The sequence below is a fragment of the Coregonus clupeaformis genome, chromosome 25, assembly GCF_020615455.1.
Source record: "Coregonus clupeaformis isolate EN_2021a chromosome 25, ASM2061545v1, whole genome shotgun sequence".
Classification (NCBI taxonomy): Eukaryota; Metazoa; Chordata; class Actinopteri; order Salmoniformes; family Salmonidae; genus Coregonus; species Coregonus clupeaformis.
In genome coordinates, this window is record NC_059216.1 from 31,312,186 (window position 1) to 31,333,490 (window position 21,305).

The window sequence follows — 21,305 nt, forward strand, 5'->3', positions numbered from 1 at the left end:
GTGGATATAGATACCTTTGTACCCGTTTCCTCCAGCATCTTCACAAGGTCCTTTGCTGTTGTTCTGGGATTGATTTGCACTTTTCGCACCAAAGTATGTTCATCTCTAGGAGACAGAACGCATCTCCTTCCTGAGCAGTATGACGGCTGCGTGGTCCCATGGGGTTTATACTTGCGTACTATTGTTTGTACAGATGAAAGTGGTACCTTCAGTCGTTTGGAAATTGCTCCCAAGGATGAACCAGACTTGTGGAGGTCTACACTTCTTTTTCTGAGGCCTTGGCTTATTTATTTTGATTTTCCCATGATGTCAATCAAAGAGGCACTGAGTTTGAAGGTAGGCCTTGAAATACATCCACAGGTACACCTCCAATTGACTCAAATGATGTCAATTAGCCTATCAGAAGCTTCTAAAGCCATGACATCATTTTCTGAAATTTTCCAAGCTGTTTAAAGGCACAGTCAACTTAGTGTATGTAAACCTCTGACCAACTGCAATTGTGATACAGTGAATTATAAGTGAAATAATCTGTCTGTAAACAATTGTTGGAAAAATGACTTATGTCATGCACAAAGTAGATGTCCTAACCGACTTGACAAAACTATAGTTTGTTAACAAGACATTTCTGGAGTGGTTGAAAAACGAGTTTTAATGACTCCAACCTAAGTGTATGTAAACTTCCGACGTAAACTGTAAACTCAGCAAAAAAAGAAACGTCCCTTTTTCAGGACCCTGTCAAAGATATTTGGATTTTTACTAATTAACTTCACAGATCTTCATTGTAAAGGGTTTAAACATTGTTTCCCAAGCTTGTTCAATGAACCATAAACAATTAATGAACATGCACCTGTGGAACGGTCGTTAAGACACTAACAGCTTACAGACCGTAGGCAATTAAGGTCACAGTTATGAAAACTTAGGACACTAAAGAGGCCTTTCTACTGACTCTGAAAAACACCAAAAGAAAGATGCCCAGGGTCCCTGCTCATCTGCGTGAACGTGCCTTAGGCATGCTGCAAGGAGGCATGAGGACTGCAGATGTGGCCAGGGGAATAAATTGCAATGTCCGTACTGTGAGACGTCTAGAGACAGCGCTACAGGGAGACAGGACGGAGAGCTGATCGTCCTCGCAGTGGCAGACCACGTGTAACAACACCTGCACAGGATCGGTACATCCGAACATCACACCTGCGGGAAAGGTACAGTATGTCAACAACTGCCTGATTTACACCAGGAATGCACAATCCCTTCATCAGTGCTCAGACTGTCCGCAATAGGCTGAGAGAGGCTGGACTGAGGGCTTGTAGGCCTGTTGTAAGGCAGGTCCTCACCAGACATCACAGGCAACAAAGTCACCTATGGGCACAAACCCACCATCGCTGGACCAGACAGGACTGGCAAAAAGTGCTCTTCACTGACGAGTCACGGTTTTGTCTCACCAGGGGTGATGGTCGGATTCGCGTTTATCATCGAAGGAATGAGCGTTACACCGAGGCCTGTACTCTGGAGCGGGATCGATTTGGAGGTGGAGGGTCCGTCATGGTCTGGGGCAGTGTGTCACAGCATCATCGGACTGAGCTTGTTGTCATTGCAGGCAATCTCAACGCTGCGCATTACAGGGAAGACATCCTCCTCCCTCATGTGGTACCCTTCCTGCAGGCTCATCCTGACATGACCCTCCAGCATGACAATGCCACCAGCCATACTGCTCGTTCTGTGCGTGAATTCCTGCAAGACAGGAATGTCAGTGTTCTGCCATGGCCAGCGAAGAGCTCGGATCTCAATCCCATTGAGCACGTCTGGGACCTGTTGGATCGGAGGGTGATGGCTAGGGCCATTCCCCCCAGAAATGTCCGGGAACTTGCAGGTGCCTTGGTGGAAGAGTGGGGTAACATCTCACAGCAAGAACTGGCAAATCTGGTGCAGTCCATGAGGAGGAGTTGCACTGCAGTACTTGATGCAGCTGGTGGCCACACCAGATACTGACTGTTACTTTTGATTTTGACCCCCCCCTTTGTTCAGGGACACATTATTCAATTTCTGTTAGTCACATGTCTGTGGAACTTGTTCAGTTTATGTCTCAGTTGTTGAATCTTGTTATGTTCATACACATATTTACACGTTAAGTTTGCTGAACATAAACGCAGTTGACAGTGAGAGGACGTTTCTTTTTTTGCTGAGTTTAGGTTCAGAACCTTTGTGAAACATCATAGCACAGTTGAGAGATAGATGGGAGGGGTTGAGGGTAGCTGAAGGACGGGACTAAAAACAAACAAAAGATAACTAATGTAAAATATACTTTGTCCGTAAAATGTATATAGTATGTATAAGCTGGAAGTAGAAGCCTAAGCGTTGTTGTCCATTAGTTTACTCCAATAACGGGAGGGGTGGTAGGTAGGGTTAGGGAAAAATAATAAAGGAAAATATATATATAACATATGGGGGATTGGAAATGATGCAGACAATTACATTGATAGAAGCCACAATCTATCTGTAATATTAAAGTTGATCCACCCCTAAAAAAAAAAATGGCATTACAAAAATAACGAACTTCTAGAGTGCTTTGAGAGTCCCATTCTATTGCATAAATTGCTATTTAGAGCCTTTGGTTTTATTGTGTTCATTGGGAAAGTTAATTCCTGGCTAATATTCCTGGCTAATAAGCTGGCTAATACAATAATTGACAGATTTGAGCGCAACCCAGCCTTCTTATAACTTGCCTGAGCTCTGAAGTGGTTTGTTTCACAAGTCAACGTGAGGTTGGTGAAGCATCTGGCAAGCAGCTGAAGGTGGTTTATACCTCCAGTAGTTTCATTAACCATGGTGTCTCTTTAATTTCCTCCCAGGAGAGGGGAAGCCACTGTCTGACTTACCCGTCTCAGGCTTGGAGTATTCCAGACACAGGATCTCCGAGTCGTGGGCCTGAACGTTCAGAATCTCCTCCATGCTCTTCAGCTCATGGATCCTGCAACAGCAATTAGAATAGAATAGTACTTTATTAGTCCCGCTGTGTTCCCTTAACACAACAAATACTACTTTTTTGCGAGGACTACATATGGTTTACAGCACAGTTGAGTCTCTCTACACAGAGACACCACTGGGCCGCAGTAGAATGCAGAGTAGACTGCCATCATTTAGTTTTGTGTGACAATCTAATTTACAACAAGTAGCCTTGGTGTTATCCGGGTCAGCAGTGATCTAGCCATGGTGCATCCATCCATCCATCCATCCATCCATCCAGTTATGTGGAAAGATGCATTCAGGGGCTGCTGCTTTAATGGACTCTAACCTCCTCTAACCCCAATTTAACAAACACACACAGCTCTGAACACACGCACACCTCACGCACAAACACCCTCCCAGGAGTCTAATTAAGGGAATTTAATTAGGACAGTGGTGCTGAGGCCTGAGGGGTGGAGATTAAAAACAAGGCTCCCTCTGGGACGGCATGGGAGTGGTACTGTACCTCAGGGTTTACCCAGATGAAGGTCTACTAACCCAAACATTGATTGATTAAACAAGATCCTTTCAATTGTTTGTAGAGTAATCAAGAATACCAATGTGCTAGAGTTTCTTATTCTACTATAGTTTCTTCCATAGACTTGGAACTGCAGGTGTGCGAACAAACCATTATCTTTCTCCAACAGTACCTCAAGGTGCCGGTGCGGTCGCCTGACGCCAGGTGCTGCCCGTCGGGGCTCACACATATCGTCCTGATGCCCGTCCTGGTCTCCGAGGTCTGGGGGTCGGCCTTCTCTCCGTTCCCAGAGTTGAGGCACTCTGTGTCCAGCAGGCCGGCCGTGTTGTTGTCCATGTAGATTATCTTCTGGAGGTCCTGGAGAGAGAGAGAAGGGGGGGGGTTATTAGCTGAGAAAACCATACACTGTAGATTCACCATCAATCGATCTCTATAAGGTGGTTGTGTGTGCTTCAGAGTCAGTGTCCCCTTCTCAAGGTATAACTCTGGAGTCATAGGTTCCTGTCCTCCTTGAGTAGAACTTTCTATCAGAACTCAATCAGCAGCCATTCATATTGAGATCAGGAGTTATTTAGTTAGACAGGAGTGTGTGTGTGAGACATACGTTGCAGTTGAGGAGGGTGGGGTTACGGTTAGAGGGGTAGAAGATAGTGAGATAACAGAAGGAGTTATAGGGTGTGTGAGAGACAGATTATAGGGTGTGTGAGAGACAGACGTACGTTGCTGATGACGTTGCGGCTGAGGGTGGTGCTGTGAACATCAGTGTTCCAGAGCCGGATGGTGTTGTCTGAGGAACAGCTAAGGAAGGAGCCTGGAGGCAGACAGGGCTGCTCACCATCACTTATCCTGTCTGGGTACACCTGTACAGGTACACAGAACATGAAACATTAGTAGACCTGACGTCTAGAATAGATGATGTAAACATTCACACATATACATTTTGGGTAGACCTAAAAAGGTACAGAGGACATGGAAACAGTTCTAAACTAGTGTACGCACATTCCAGCTGCAGGGTTGAAAAATGGCATCATAGAACAGAAAAAGATACCCGGACACTGTTGAATGCTCTGCTGCACACAACAACATAAATGAGAGCATCATTCAACAGTGTGCAACAGGTATCTTGTTGATTTTCTACATGTAAAATGACCCTCTCTATACAAGGAGCAAGGAGTGATAGAATACACGTACACTCAACAAGGTTTCAGAATGCCCTGATAAAGGCTTTGTAATGCCTCCCTCCCTGACCTTACCTCAACGCTCCACACGCAGGCCGAGTGGTAGAGGGCGGAATAGACCTTGCCCACTTTGCGGAGGTCCCGTACGTCCCACACGTACAGGCTGTGGTCGTTGTAGACACAGGACAGCCAGCGGCTTGCAGGGTCATAGGATACAGCCACCGTGTCAGGGTACCGGGCGTCCATCTTGTGGCTGAAGAGGTGGCTGGAGGGAGGGGAGAGTTAGTATGCAATAACACTGTTATACTGTAATAAAAAAAGTACACACTGAATTTATAAAGCACTTTTCCAGAACCCAGAGATACTTTACCGTTAAAGTACAAGATACTAAAAAGTCACCCAATACAAGGGTTATGGAAAAGCCTAGCTTTAATGGTAATTTAATGGTTGTGTTTTTAGGCAGTTTATCAGCTTTGCTTTTGACCAGAACATGATGTGCATACTGGGAGATGTCTGGCCACTTTACGGTGTGTCCCACAGAAACTTCTATAAACAGTAGTGAGCTGGCCTTGATGGCAGGCTTGACTTAATAGTAGCTTCGACATGACCTAAACTACACAGCCATCTATGGGCCCTGTTCAAAAGTAGTGCACTAAATAGGGAATAAGGTGTCATTTGGAACGCACCCATGCAGTTAGTCATTCCACTGGTGGGATTTTTCACGTCCCACACAAACATGCTACTGTACAGGCATGATTAGTCAGCTAATCTGTAGGAACATCTGGGTCCTATTGTCAGTGAGTCAGTCGAACAGGGAAATTAACCAGCAGCATTACAGAGTCAGCAACTCAGCACTCAGTCCATATTTATGAGGAGAAGATAACTGACTCTCAGAGGAATCTCTGTCTTTCTGAAGGCATCAACGATAAAACGTATATTTAAAATGAGCTTGAGGGGAATACAGGATAGGAATACAATATTATATTTAACTCCAGCTGGGGCCACATGCATCCTGGATGAAAAGTAATAACAAAAAGGAAATCATTCAAGGGTATTTTGTGTGGTTGGTTTGTTTGGTATTTGCATTGGTATGTGGAGTATGATGCTGTATGAGAAGCAGATACCCCACAACCCACACCATTCTGGCTAACCAACTGGACTGTTCCCACTTCCCAAAGAAACTATTCAGCCACTGGTCACTTTATCCACGATCAGGGCATTATGTAAAAGTCATAATATTGACATTTAAATTCCTAGACTTTTTTTAAATAGTGTTCTTTATATATATATATATATATATATATATATATATATATATATACACACATATATATACACACATATATATATATACACACATATATATACACACATATATACTACACACACATACACACACACAAGCTCTGGAAAAATTAAGAGAACCCTGCAAAAATATAACTTTCTCTGGTTTTACTATTTATAGCTATGTGTTTGGGTGAAATTAAAATTTTTGTTTTATTCTATAAACTACTGACAACATTTCTCCCAAATTCCAAATAAAAATATTGTCATTTAGAGCATTTATTTGCAGAAAATGACAACTGGTCAAAATAACAAAAAAGATGCAGTGTTATCAGACCTCGAATAATGCAAAGAAAATACGTTCATGTTCATTTTTAAACAACACAATACTAATGTTTTAACTTAGGAAGAGTTCAGAAATCAATATTTGTTGGAATAACCCTGATTTTCAATCACAGCTTTCATGCGTCTTGGCATGCTCTCCACCAGTCTTTCACATTGATGTTGGGTGACTATGTCACTCCTGGCGCAAAAATTCAAGCAGCTCGGCTTTGTTTGATGGCTTATGACCATCCATCTTCCTCTTGATCACATTCCAGAAGTTTTCAATGGGGTTCAGGTCTGGAGATTGGGCTGGCCATGACAGGGTCATGATCTGGTGGTCCTCCATCCACACCTTCATTGACCTGGCTGTGTGGCATGGCGCATTGTCCTGCTGGAAAAACCAATCCTCAGAGTTGGGGAACAATGTCAGAGCAAAAGGAAGCAAGTTTTCTTCCAGGACAACCTTGTACGTGGCTTGACTCATGGGTCCTTCACAAATACAAATCTGCCCTATTCCAGCCTTGCTTGTAGGCCTCTCCAGGTCTCTGTCTAACCATTAGACGACCAGGTATTGGGCAAAGCTGAAAATTGGACTCATCAGAGAAGATAACCTTACTCCAGTCCTCTATGGTCCAATCGTTATGGTCTTTTGCAAACCCTAGCCTGGATCTTCCATGCAAGATCTCACCTCGTGGAGTTGCAATGATCATGAGAATGGTGGGAAATCAGCCCAGAACTACACGGGAGGATCTTGTCAATGATCAAGGCAGCTGGGACCATAGTCACCAAGAAAACAATTGGTAACACACTACGCCGTGAAGGACTGAAATCCTGCAGCGCCCGCAAGGTCCCTCTGCTCAAGAAAGCACATATACAGGGCCGTCTGAAGTTTGCCAATGAACATCTGAATGATTCAGAGGAGAACTGGGTGAAAGTGTTGTGGTCAGATGAGACCAAAATCGAGCTCTTTGGCATCAACTCAACTCGCCGTGTTTGGAGGAGGAGGAATGCTGCCTATGACCCCAAGAACACCATCCCCACTGTCAAACATGGAGTTGGAAACATTATGCTTTGGGGGTGTTTTTCTGCTAAGGGGACAGGACAACTTCACTGCATCAAAGGGACGATGGACGGGGCCATGTACCGTCAAATCTTGGGTGAGAACCTCCTTCTCTCAGCCAGGGCATTGAAAATGGGTTGTGGATGGGTATTCCACCATGACAATGACCCAAAACACATGGCCAAAGCAACAAAGGAGTGGCTCAAGAAGACGCACATTAAGGTCCTGGAGTGCAGACCTTAATCCCATAGAAAATCTGTGGAGGGAGCTGAAGGTTCGAGTTGCCAAACATTGCCACCAAGTACTAAGTAATGTTTTGCAGAGGGGTCAAATACTTATTTCCCTCATTACAATGCAAATCAATTTATAACATTTTTTACATGCGTTTTTCTGGATTTGTGTTGTTGTTATTCTGTCTCTCACTGTTCAAATAAACCTACCATTAAAATTATAGACTGATCATGTCTTTGTCAGTGGGCAAACGTACAAAATCAGCAGCGGATCAAATACTTTTTTCCCCTCACTGTATGTATGTATGTATGTATGTATGTATGTATGTATGTATGTATGTATGTATGTATGTATGTATGTATATATATATATATATATACACACACACACACACATACATACACACACACATATATATACACACACACACACACACACACACACATATATATACACACACACACACATATATATATATATACACACACACACACACACATATATACACTGCTCAAAAAAATAAAGGGAACACTTAAACAACACATCCTAGATCTGAATGAATGAAATAATCTTATTAAATACTTTCTTCTTTACATAGTTGAATGTGCTGACAACAAAATCACACAAAAATTATCAATGGAAATCAAATTTATCAACCCATGAGGTCTGGATTTGGAGTCACCCTCAAAATTAAAGTGGAAAACCAACTTTGATGTAATGTCCTTAAAACAAGTCAAAATGAGGCTCAGTAGTGTGTGTGGCCTCCACGTGCCTATATGACCTCCCTACAACGCCTGGGCATGCTCCTGATGAGGTGGCGGATGGTCTCCTGAGGGATCTCCTCCCAGACCTGGACTAAAGCATCCGCCAACTCCTGGACAGTCTGTGGTGCAACGTGGCGTTGGTGGATGGAGCGAGACATGATGTCCCAGATGTGCTCAATTGGATTCAGGTCTGGGGAACGGGCGGGCCAGTCCATAGCATCAATGCCTTCCTCTTGCAGGAACTGCTGACACACTCCAGCCACATGAGGTCTAGCATTGTCTTGCATTAGGAGGAACCCAGGGCCAACCGCACCAGCATATGGTCTCACAAGGGGTCTGAGGATCTCATCTCGGTACCTAATGGCAGTCAGGCTACCTCTGGCGAGCACATGGAGGGCTGTGCGGCCCCCCAAAGAAATGCAACCCCACACCATGACTGACCCACCGCCAAACCGGTCATGCTGGAGGATGTTGCAGGCAGCAGAAACGTTCTCCACGGCGTCTCCAGACTCTGTCACCCCATGTGCTCAGTGTGAACCTGCTTTCATCTGTGAAGAGCACAGGGCGCCAGTGGCGAATTTACCAATCTTGGTGTTCTCTGGCAAATTCCAAACGTCCTGCACGGTGTTGAGCTGTAAGCACAACCCCCACCTGTGGACGTCGGGCCCTCCTCATGGAGTCTGTTTCTGACCGTTTGAGCAGACACATGCACATTTGTAGCCTGCTGGAGGTCATTTTGCAGGGCTCTGGCAGCGCTCCTCCTGCTCCTCCTTGCACAAAGGCGGAGGTAGCGGTCCTGCTGCTGGGTTGTTGCCCTCCTACGGCCTCCTCCACGTCTCCTGATGTACTGGCCTGTCTCCTGGTAGCGCCTCCATGCTCTGGACACTACGCTGACAGACACAGCAAACCTTCTTGCCACAGCTCGCATTGATGTGCCATCCTGGATGAGCTGCACTACCTGAGCCACTTGTGTGGGTTGTAGACTCCGTCTCATGCTACCACTAGAGTGAAAGCACCGCCAGCATTCAAAAGTGACCAAAACATCAGCCAGGAAGCATAGGAACTGAGAAGTGGTCTGTGGTCACCACCTGCAGAACCACTCCTTTATTGGGGGTGTCTTGCTAATTGCCTATCATTTCCACCTGTTGTCTATTCCATTTGCACAACAGCATGTGAAATGTATTGTCAATCAGTGTTGCTTCCTAAGTGGACAGTTTGATTTCACAGAAGTATGATTGACTTGGAGTTACATTGTGTTGTTTAAGTGTTGAGCAGTGTATATACCCCTGCAGACCTGTAGATATGAAAACCTCGGTACGTTGTTTATAATATCAACATTTCGGTCTGAGACCTTTTTCCTAGACACTCACCTTTACCCCTCCGGCCCTGACTGACACTCACCTAGCCTCCACCACGGTGGCAATGTCTGTGCCCAGGCAGTGTGGACGTGGTAGGGTGCAGATGAAGTGCAGGTTGACGGGGCTGAAGACCCTCACGGTGCCGTCGGCACAGCCACAGAAGATCAGCTCCTCTGTCACAGACAGAGACGTGGCCTGAGTTGTCTGGAGAGCAGAGGAGAGGAAGGGGGCTTAGAGAAGACACACATACTGTACAAACATATACACAACATTGCTTCCCCTGCTATTGTACAGAGTAGACGGGACTGGCCACCACATCTGGCTCTTTTCCCCTCCGCATAAAAGAGTTTCAATTGAAAAAACATTTTTTGAGACTTTAAAGAGGCTCTGGGTGTGGATTTGAGGGTCTTTGAAGCACCACCTTGAAAATACTCAGTGATGGTCTGCTGCACAATATAGGCTTATAGGTCTTCAGGGAAAAAACACACACGAACAGCAGAAAGAACTAGATTGCTGTCTGTCAATGATATTGAACATATTGAAGACAATTGCCAGTGAAGCATCAGAGAACCCACTACCAGGGACTAGCAGTCAGCGCCACAGACTTGTTATTCTGTGTAAATACTGATGACTAATATCTGCTCATTTCACTTGCCAATATTACCAGCTTTACTGTCGCTAGGCCCCTGGGTAAACAATATGAAAACATCTCTCAAGTAATTTCATCTCGGCAGAAGAAGTGGCTTCACTAGAAGAGCAATATTGTGCAAAGTAAACCGCAGAAACAGTATGACAGAAACAGAATGATATGCAATATATTTGACTGTGGTGAAGTTGAAATATGCAAAGTATCCAGAGACAACAAATGCTTGCGTGCAGCAGATTCAGATCAAGGCCTACAGCTTAAACAACAATACGCAATATCATTTTCCAATTTACCAGTATGATGCTTAGAATAATGTATAACAGTGATTCAGCCAGTCATGCAGCCCAGACTGGATGCATATTTAACTCCAAGTCTAACAACAGTAATTTACTAAATCTTTTACACATTCCAACATTGGGCTTGGGTTGCCAAAGCATGCTGTGCTTTCCCTACAATCATGGCATGCCAGTGAAGCAACCATCTTAGTAGGGGAGAAACCAAAATATACCGAAGTGACAGCATTAAGTGGCCTCTGGGGAAGAGGAGTATATGGTGACAGTCTAGTTTTGATAGAGGATACTTTCTTTCATGCCTTCTACAGCATGTAAAATATGCAGTTAATGGGAGTGGATGAAAGCCAAATGTCCCAGTTTGATGTTGTGGTTGTGGTCACTTGTTACAGGCTAGAGCACCTCCTGTTTTTAAGTCTTTAAAAATCCCCACTAGTAGCTTCGCAATGAGAATGTTAAGAGCGTCAACTAATACATTGAGTTGAGAGAAACAAGAGAGGTTTTCTTGATGAGCAGCACGAGTGGAGAGGTTGAGATGAGGTGCCAGGATGGAATGTGATGGTGTCGCAGCAGTTGATGAGCTCGGAATCAGACAGAGCAAGCGTTGTTTTTCCAGTCCTCTTCACTCCCTCCCTCTCTCTTTTCTCTCATTCTCTTTTCTCTCCCCCGCTTTCATTTCCATTCCTCTCTCTTCTCTTTCCTCTCCCTTGCTTTTCTCCCCCCCCTCCCCCTTTGCTCTGTGCTTTGGACTAGGCTACAAAAGCATGATTGTGCAGCCACCCACCCACCCACCCACCCACCCACCCTACTGTAGCCCTGACCCACTTCAGCCCTGTTAGCACCAAGGTGCCAGGCCAAGCATTGTCAATCTGGTAGGGATCGCTCTCTGGTAGAGTAGGTTCCAATAATGTGGTACAAGTTCAGGCAAAGGTTGTTGAGACCTCAAAGTCTGCATCCCAAATGGCACCCTATCACCCTATTCCTTTAATAGTCTACTATTTTTGACCAGGGCCCATAGGGCTCTGGTCAAAAGTATTGCACTATATAGAGAATAGGGTGCCATTTGGGGACACCGCTCCATCAAAGTACTGCATGAATTCAGACAACCAGATGAAAATACTGTACAAGCTGACTGTTTGACCTGATAATTCCCATTCATTTTTCTATGTACAGTACATTGCCAAAACCGAAACAGAGTATGATCCCACAAGTCAACATGACCTTCTCAGGCCCTCAGGACATGAAACCAGGAAACCACATGAGGTTAGCACTAGCAGCGATGTGAGAAGTATCTATCGAAGGCCTGGGGTGAAAACATTGTTTTGTTCTCACACCAACACCAAAATGAGGTGACCAGTGATGCTGATATCAACTCTACCTCAGGTTTTAATGTGAATAAAGGGTAGCCTATATCTAAGAGTGATGCTAATGATGACATATATTCTCCCCCCGGTTTTCATGTGAGAAAAGGTAGAAGGTTGACGCTGAAGTCAACTTTACCCCAGGTTTTAAATGTGAGTAAACAGGTATACCTATCTAAGGCCTTGGAGGAAATCAATGAGCTCATAGAGATAGAATGTGTGTTCTATTTAATTCTGTGGATAAGTTCATATATCATATTGTTCTCACACCAACACTATTATAAACCCTCTATACTTTGTTCTGGAGTGTATGTATAATCATGTTACACATACATTGGTTGTCAGAGCAGCTTACCGATCACTGCACCTGTACACAGTCCATCTGTAATTAGCCCACCCAACTACCTCATCCCCATATTGTTATTTACATTGTTATTTATTTTGCTAATTTGCACCCCAGTATCTCTATTTGCACATCATCTTCTGCACATCTATCACTCCAGTGTTAATACAAAATTGTAATTATTTTGCACTATAGCCTATTTATTGCCTTACCTCCATAACTTTTGCACACACTGTATATAGATTTTCTATAGTGTTATTGACTGTACGTTTTTGTTTATTCCATTTGTAACTCCGTGTTGTTGTTTTTATCGCACTGCTTTGCTTTATCTTGGCCAGGTCGCAGTTGTAAATTAGAACTTGTTCTCAACTGGCTTACCTGGTTAAATAAAGGTGGAAAAAAATAAAATAAGGTGATGGAAACTTTGAGTGATGATAATGGATGGCCAACATCTGGTGTGTAAGCAGAGGGGACATTGAGAATGACGACGACCACTAGGGTCAAGTCAAACACACACACACACACACACAGCCAATAGGATGGACAGGTGGGCATGATAGAATGCAGTGCTCTGAGAAACCCTCCAATGGGATACTCGGAGGTATCAGAGGAGGGCGGGGCACAACTTTCAGCTGATGTGACATGGAAGTGACAACTGCTGCAGCACAGATAAGGGACAGACTTACTGTGATGATGTCGTTTTTCTGGACAGTGTAAGAGAAGAAGCAGAAGCAGAACAAGACTAATATTAGACAGCAGCACGACGGGTCAGATTAACACTCTTACAGCACCACACCACCGACACGAGTTGTCTGTCTATAATTGACTTTTAAGAAGGGATTGAAAGCGGTGTATTGTAGAACACAGTCGGTGGCTCCAGATTACATCTAGAATTAGGATATAGTAGCCAGTCAAGCGACTTGAAAGTTTGATACTGTGCCACAAGTAGATTGAAAAGGGGTTATATTCTAAGATGGTTATGCACTAGAAGCTGTGATAAGTCACCAACTCTTTCTCTGCCAACGTTTACACATAATCGGTTCTGTAGTGATACATCTCCATTCATTCACACAGCTTTAGACTAAACGATTCATAGTGTTACTCTCCGCCTGTGGATATAGCCAGGCAGCTAGAGTTCCAGTGAAACACATCTGGAATTCTAAAATGTCATTGAATTCAGGGTTTCCTTTTCCATTTTATATGCCTTTTGAACCCTGCAGCCAAATACTTTTGAGTCAAGGAGACCAATCCTCGATTCTATGAATGACTCCTTTAAAAAGGCTCATTTCCGTTTTCGGTTGCAAAACGTTTTGTTACGTTGTGCCTTTACTGAACGTGACCCAGAGTTTAAAGTAACTCACCCTTAGCTCCACCCATTTGTCCAGCAGGCGTTTGTCATTGAACTCGCAGAGCAGGCCTGAGGAAGTGATGCAGAAGGTGCTGCCGGCTTTACGACCCTTCCCACATGCCACGTCAGAGAAGAAGTTGTTCCTCAACTCCCCCAGGAGCCCCGAGCGACCAAGCAGAGGAACCGTGGCGTTCACCTAGCAGACACAGGGAGGGAGAGAGGGAGGGATGAATTATTAGAGAGCCATTGCTATGGGGTCTGATAGACCTAGTCCATCAGTTTATGTTAACCTAAACCCTGGAAATTAGGAAATTTGGATTGGGCATCAACATGGCGATTGAATTTGACATGTGACGTCTGTCATTATCCTAATAGCTTACTGAAGAGATGAGCTTCACAAACTGGTCCTTGTGACCTCCAACCATTCCACATACAGTCTTTGTTAAATTCCAACAATAGCACACCTAACTAGGGTGGCAGGTAGCCTAGTGGTTAGTAACCAAACGGTTGCTAGTTCGAATCCCCGAGCCGACAAGGTCCCAAATCTGCCACTGTGCCCTTAAGCAAGGCATTTAACCCTAATTGTCGTTGATAAATGGCAGACCCTGGCCGTGACCCCACTCTCCGAGGGTGTCTCAGGGGGAATTGGGATATGCAAAAAACACATTCCCAATTCACTCACGCGTATAATAGACACTTGTACATGTGTGAAATAGGACAAATAAGCACCCACCTAATTATTATTATTATAAATGAACTAATCAAGGGCTTGGCGATTGGTTGACTAGCTAGTTGAACTAGGTGTGCTAAGTAATATATGGAACGGCTGGAGATCAAGAGAACCAGTTCAGGAAAACATTGCATGTAGAGACACATTCCAGAGAGGCTCGGTTAGTTATTATCTCATTCGTTCATTAACTCAAGTGTTATTATTGGTCAGTTATGGATTAAGTCATGTTGTTGTTGGTGTGACTGACTGAATACCTTGGAGGATTTGGTGTGATCCAGGTACCAGAACTTGACGTGCCTGTTCCCTGCCGTGACGAAGTAGGAGCTGTCGTCTGAGAAGGACACGGCCGTCACTTTACTGGACACTTTGTTGGCTGCCACCACAATGTTTTTCTGAGAAGAAAAGAGCACAGAACAGGACTGTAGATCGACATTAGATAAATACTTTATTTTCCTCAGAGAAGAAGAAAAGTGTTCAGTATAAAACACTGAACAGCAGTTCAAAAACAGCACTCGTTTGTTTTGATTTGTGTATATTATGTTTATTCACGTATTGTTTTACTCATCCAAAATGATTAAATTCCAATAAAGACAAATGGAAGACCTAATAAGACCCAATGAAGGACCTAATAAGGGAGTAGCTAGCTACCTTCCAGGCCCAGACATTGACGATCATGTCGTGCTGGTATCCCACGCTGACGATGTACTTGCTGTTGGGGCTGAAGGCCACGCAGGAGATGCCGTACTTATGTTCCTGTAGCTCTGCCACCTGGGTCCGCTCTGCAACATCCCACACCCGCACAGCAGGCATGTGCCCGCTCTGGAAGGGGAGAGAGGGAGGAGGAAAGGGAAAAATAGGGGTGAGTGAAAAGAAAGTCTACACCATGTATCACACCCACACATTTTCATTTGATCTTCATTTATTTCCCCTTTATTTATCCAGGCAAATCGATTAAGAACTAATTCTTATAATGACGACCTGACAGGTTTGTATCCACAAGGTGATGTAGCCAAATTCAGAATCCCTGGATCATGCAGATGTTGTCTGAGGACAGAAGTCTCTAGTCTCCACTAAGCTTTTCAATGTACCCTGTAACTGCGTCCCAATCTGGTAATGATTTGTCTAATGCAACTCAAGGATAGAACAGAAGATCAAGTGGAGGGAATTTAAAGAGGACAGGCGAGGGAGGCTTAAGCCAGGAAATTAATGATAATGCATCTTTAGTACTGTCTTCCACTCTGCAGGCAGAGTCTTTGCCTGCATCATTCTTATACTGGGTATGGAAATAGTTATTGTATGAGCAACATGATAAGGCATATAGATTTCAGATACAGGTACGTGTAGTGTTCGTTGGTAAATAAATATCAAAGACTACAGTAGCAGCTAGAGTAAACCCATGGTTGGGGATGTTGGACAAATGGAATTTGCTTTTGGTGCACTTCTTTAGAAAATAACACAATCAGGACAGCTGATGACGTCTAGCTCTTTTAAAGACAGAACAGAAGCAGACTGTGTGGACAGGGGGACCTCCCTTTGAGTGCATACATAGGGCAGCAGCAGCCGCTTGCAGCATGGTCAGCTAGCTACACAACACAGAGGACAGACAGGCAGGGTGAGCGCCAGACAGGCAGGGTGAGCGCCAGACAGGCAGGGTGAGCGCCAGACAGGCAGGGTGAGCGCCAGACAGGCAGGGTGAGCGCCAAACAGGCAGTGACGCCAAACAGGCAGGGTGAGCGCCAGACAGGCAGGGTGAGCGCCAGACAGGCAGGGTGAGCGCCAGACAGGCAGGGTGAGCACCAGACAGGCAGGGTGAGCAGCAGACAGGCAGGGTGAGCACCAGACAGGCAGGGTGAGCAACAGACAGAAAGGGTGAGCAACAGACAGAAAGGGTGAGCAACAGACAGGCAGGGTGAGCAACAGACAGGCAGGGTGAGCGCCAGACAGGCAGGGTGAGCGCCAGACAGGCAGGGTGAGCACCAGACAGGCAGGGTGAGCGCCAGACAGGCAGGGTGAGCGCCAGACAGGCAGGGTGAGCGCCAGACAGGCAGGGTGAGCGCCAGACAGGCAGGGTGAGCAGCAGACAGGCAGGGTGAGCACCAGACAGGCAGGGTGAGCAGCAGACAGGCAGGGTGAGCACCAGACAGGCAGGGTGAGCGCCAGACAGGCAGGGTGAGCACCAGACAGGCAGGGTGAGCGCCAGACAGGCAGGGTGAGCACCAGACAGGCAGGGTGAGCACCAGACAGGCAGGGTGAGCACCAGACAGGCAGGGTGAGCGCCAGACAGGCAGGGTGAGCAGCAGACAGGCAGGGTGAGCAACAGACAGGCAGGGTGAGCAGCAGACATGCAGGGTGAGCAGCAGACAGGCAGGGTGAGCAGCAGACCGGCAGGGTGAGCACCAGCACGAGCTCTGTGCCATCTGCTACATGCCTGGAAGTCTCCCTCTCTCTGTCTCTTCCCCTCTTTCTTTCCTTCTCTTTCCTTCCTCCCTCCCTCCCTCCCTCCCTCCCTCTCTCCTTCAGACAGCCGACAGAGTCAGTCTGGCACCCTGCCCCCTCCTGCTGCCATGGCAACCCTGCAGCAGCACACACTCATTCACTTTCACACACACTTGTCTGACTAATAAGCTCTTAGTAGATGGCCGAGGATTAGACGCACGCACACACACAGGTGCAGTATACAACAAACTGTGGGTATGTTTTGTGGTATTCACAGCTATAGAAACACTCCTTTGTAGATGATGTGACACAGACAGAGTTCCATTTATGAACTGTGGGGTTGTACAATGATATGATAGCTTTCCCATGCAGTGGAGCGGGAAACAGTCAGCTCCTTTTTTAGAAAGCTGCAGTACATTTCATCACGGCAAGCAAAGACACAATGAGAAGACACTCACCTCTCCTGTGACCACATATTTGCCATCAGGGGAAAATGACAGAGTGGTGATGGTTTTCCTGTGAAGAGGAGAGACAGGAAGGAGGAAAGGAAACATTTGATTACTGTTGAAGAGAAGTATGAATGCATCCTGGTCTCAAGGGGATTTTCCACTTGGGCTGTACTCTATGACAATGGCATACATATACTCACCACAATCAATACATCAATCTGATTATTATTATCATACACTAGAGTAGAGCCAGGCTTCTACACATCTAACGTTCTGTAGTGGTAAAGACATGTTAACCTAGCTGAATGGTTGGCTCAATGGCCTGTGACTGGGAGTCAATTAGCTGGTTAAAAGGTTCGATCTCAGGGTGTTTCTTGAACTGTTGAAGCAGTTATCCAGGTCCAGTACTCGTACACAGACATATTGTCTGCATCTCAAATGGCACTCTATTCCCTATGTAGTGCACTACAAGAAAAATATTATAATAATGTGCACTATATAGGGAATAGGGTGCAATTTGTAACGCTCAATTATTCCCTAACTAAACTGTAATCAATGTTTGAGGCCTAGTCAAGCAGCTTTTCTCTTATCAAATGCTGTACTAAGCAAATGCACACATATCATTATTACTATACTGTAATCTAATCATGGCACAGTAATAATTAGTTTGTAGAGTGATGAGCTGTAGAAGTAGGACGGCGAGGGTTTAAAGTTCAAATATTAGCCTCCAGCCAGAAGAGCATAATGTAACAAACCTTTCTGGGTATATTATGGTTAGAATGGAGAATGGATGGATGGAGCCAGCTAGTCAGTCACATTGACGTGACCACATCTACTTTTGCTGTTCCCACACTGGAAAGGGGTTTGCAGAGGCTTTGAAGCCATGGTGCTCCTTTGGTCATGGCTGACTGTGTCTGTCCAGTGCTCTCAGTGTTCAGTCTTTACATAAGCCATGTTGTGTTTGACAAGTCACTCCAGGATAGCTCCCTCCCTCACATTGACTCCAGATGGGCTGTATTTACAGGGCCTACTAACACGCCATCTACCTACATGATAAGTCCAAGCCACATATATGCACCAAATCAAGACACTATCGTCATGGGAGGGCTTTTACAATCCTCAGTGTTGTAGTTTTGTTTTTGTATGTATGCTATGTATGAGGACGAACCCTTAAGCCTAAGTGACAGTGACTAGTTGTCTGGATCCATCCATTCCCCTAGTGTGCCTGGCCTGCCTGGGAGTGACTGACTGAACAGGAGGCAGCAAGCAGCAGCCATTCAGTACGACGACGGACCCTCACCTGGAGCTGTTGAGGATGTGATGCTGTTTGTTCTTCTTGGGGTTCAGCAGCACCACCACACATCTGTAGGGAAGAAGCAGGGGAGAGGAGAATAGAGGTTAGACTACCATATAAATCAAAGTGTATTGGTTGTGTACACAGATTTGGAGATGTTATCGCAGGTGCAGCGAAATGCTTAGGATTCTCGCTCCAACAGTGCAGTAATATATAGCAATATAATAACAATACACACACACAATTCTAAAAGTAAAAGAATATCAGAAATATCGGAATGAGCAACGTCAGTCCGGAATGCAGCGCAGAGTACCGGGCGGTAGCTGGCTAGTGACAGTGTCTAAGGTGCCGGGGAGAGTACCGGCCGGTGGCCGGCTGGTGATGGCTGTTCAACAGTCTGATGGGCCCAGTTTTTCAAAAGTGATCTATCCGTATTTCGCCTATTGGATAGGTTTAAATGCATAGAAATAGAATGAATAGAACGGGTGTCCCCATTCACTAGTCAATGATTTGTCCTTTCTATTCATTCTATTTCTATGCATGTAATCCTATCCGATAGGCGAAATCCAGATAGATAACCTTTGAAAGACCGGGCCCTGGAGATAAAAGCTGTTTCTCAGTCTCTCGGTCCCAGCTTTGATACACTTGTACTGTCTCCGTCTGCTAGTTGGTAGCAGGGTGAACAGGCTGTGGCTCGAGTGGCTGAGGTCCTTGACGATCTTCTTGGCCTTCCTATGACACTGGGTGCTGTAGATGTCCTGGGGGGCAGGCAGTGTGCCCCCGGTGATACGTTGGCCTGACCGCACGCACCACCCTCTGGAGAGCCATGCATTTGTGGTCGGTGCTGTTGCCGTACCAGGCGGTGTTGCAGCCCGACTGAATGCTCTCAATGGTGCATCAGTAGAAGTTGAAGAAGTTCTTAGGGGCCATGCCGAATTTCTTCAGCCTCCTGAGGTTGAAGAGGTGCTGTTGCGCCTTCTTCACCACGGTGTCAGTGTGGTGGGACCATTTCAGGTCCTTGGTGATGTGCACGGCAAGGAACTTGACACTTTTAACCCACTCCACTGCTACCCCTTCAATGTGGATGGGACGTGCTCCCTCTGCTGTCTCCTGTAATCCACAATCATCTCCTTTGTTTTGTTGACGTGGAGGGAGAGGTTATTTCCTCGGCACCACTCTGCCAGAGTACTAACCTCCTCCCTGTAGGCTGTCTCGTCGTTGTTGATCAGGCCTACCACTGTTGTTTTGTCAGCAAACTTGATGATAGAGTTGGAGTCGTGCGTAGCCACACAGTCATGTGTGAACAGGGAGTACAGGATGGGGCCGAGCACACACCCCTGGAGGGCCCCCGTGTTGATGATAAGCATGGCGGAGGTGTTGTTGCCTACCCTCACCACTGAGTTCATAGGCCTACTCAGGGGAATGATAACAACAATCAAGGCTCAGCAGTTTACTCCTAATTCATACTGCAATGTGCTAACTAAAAATAAAAATTAGGTAAACAGTGAACATCAATAAAGCTACAGCGGAGAGTGCGGACTGAGTCACGACAACAACAACACAGACAACATGATATTCCCATTTACCAAGCATCTAGCCAAGAATAACCCATGAGCTGCACTAAAATAAAGTTACATAAATACTTAATATCCCTCATTTGGGGATATTGCACGCATGACTGTAAGTCGCTTTGGATAAAAGCGTCTGCTAAATGGCATATTATTATTATTTGCTGTAATTTCGGTTAAATATCAGAGTAGCGTACAACACGGTCACAAAGTCCCTGTGTGTGACAGTAAGTGAATGCGTGAGCACTGAGCAGCATGACAAAGCAAAAACCAAGTTGCCTTTTTAAAGGTGCTTCCATTTGTTGTTTAATCTCCCAGTGGGGTAACACTCCTAAAATGAGACAAAAAAAGAACAAGGGCCTTTTATCCTATCACATGGCAACAGGGAAGATGAGAGGACACTCAGAGGACTTGTGTAGTCAGTCACTGACAATTTGTCAGGGCGAAGCACTGTTGTGATCATCAGAGCTGCTGAGAAAGCCTTTGAATTGAAGGGCTCCAGGTGTACATGGGATACAATCAAAGGCACTATGATGTCATTGAGATTGTGCAGACAGAAAGGTATACAAAAGAAGCTGGTGCACCATGGGAAACTCTACAGTAGCCACACCATATTACTATTTGCTAAGCTAGCACCCTAACTACCACAGAGCAGCTGACAAAGACAGTATTTGGGGGTCTGCAAGTAGCTTTAAGTAAGAAAATTGTAAATGCCAAATGTTTTTCTTCCAGAGGACTTTCACTGGAACTGTGTGGGAAAAAATTAAACACCATAAAAGGAGAGGGACAGATGTTGTCATACTGCATAGTTAAAGGGAAAATCCACTCAAAAACTATGTATTTTTTATTTTTTATTAGTCCACTGTTGATATTGTCCCAAAATGTTTTGCATGTCAGCAGTCAAGTTTTCAAGATATTAGACTTTCAAGAAGCAAAGTGTCACTGGCCACATCATCATGATGATGCAAAATGCATCAAGAGCAGCTTTGAAAACACTGGCGGGTCTGTGCAACTGAAGCAGATATTCCTACAACATTCCTCTGACTGCACACTGGCCAGATCTAAAGTTTCTGAATGAAATGTGAATTGTGTGGCGATTATCATTCAAGGGATTGGGAATATTTTCCACTTGCTAAAACTCCTCATTCACGATGCATTTTGCA

At 45.2% G+C, this 21,305-nt stretch overlaps 1 protein-coding gene across 1 annotated transcript in view; it reads right to left on the bottom strand.

Annotated features, from left to right (window-relative positions):
• The window catches only part of LOC121538925 (mitogen-activated protein kinase-binding protein 1), a 75,759-nt gene that overhangs the window by 18,251 nt on the left and 36,203 nt on the right, over nt 1–21,305 (bottom strand). Inside the window, exons 3-13 of the mRNA XM_041847086.2 lie at nt 18,581–18,643; nt 17,290–17,347; nt 15,044–15,214; nt 14,650–14,787; nt 13,679–13,861; nt 13,004–13,021; nt 9,721–9,881; nt 4,732–4,921; nt 4,198–4,338; nt 3,651–3,835; nt 2,874–2,965 (exon numbers count right to left, since the gene is read on the bottom strand). Coding sequence (XP_041703020.2) covers nt 2,874–2,965; nt 3,651–3,835; nt 4,198–4,338; nt 4,732–4,921; nt 9,721–9,881; nt 13,004–13,021; nt 13,679–13,861; nt 14,650–14,787; nt 15,044–15,214; nt 17,290–17,347; nt 18,581–18,643 — 1,400 coding nt within the window. The remainder of the gene's footprint in view (nt 1–2,873; nt 2,966–3,650; nt 3,836–4,197; nt 4,339–4,731; nt 4,922–9,720; nt 9,882–13,003; nt 13,022–13,678; nt 13,862–14,649; nt 14,788–15,043; nt 15,215–17,289; nt 17,348–18,580; nt 18,644–21,305) is intronic.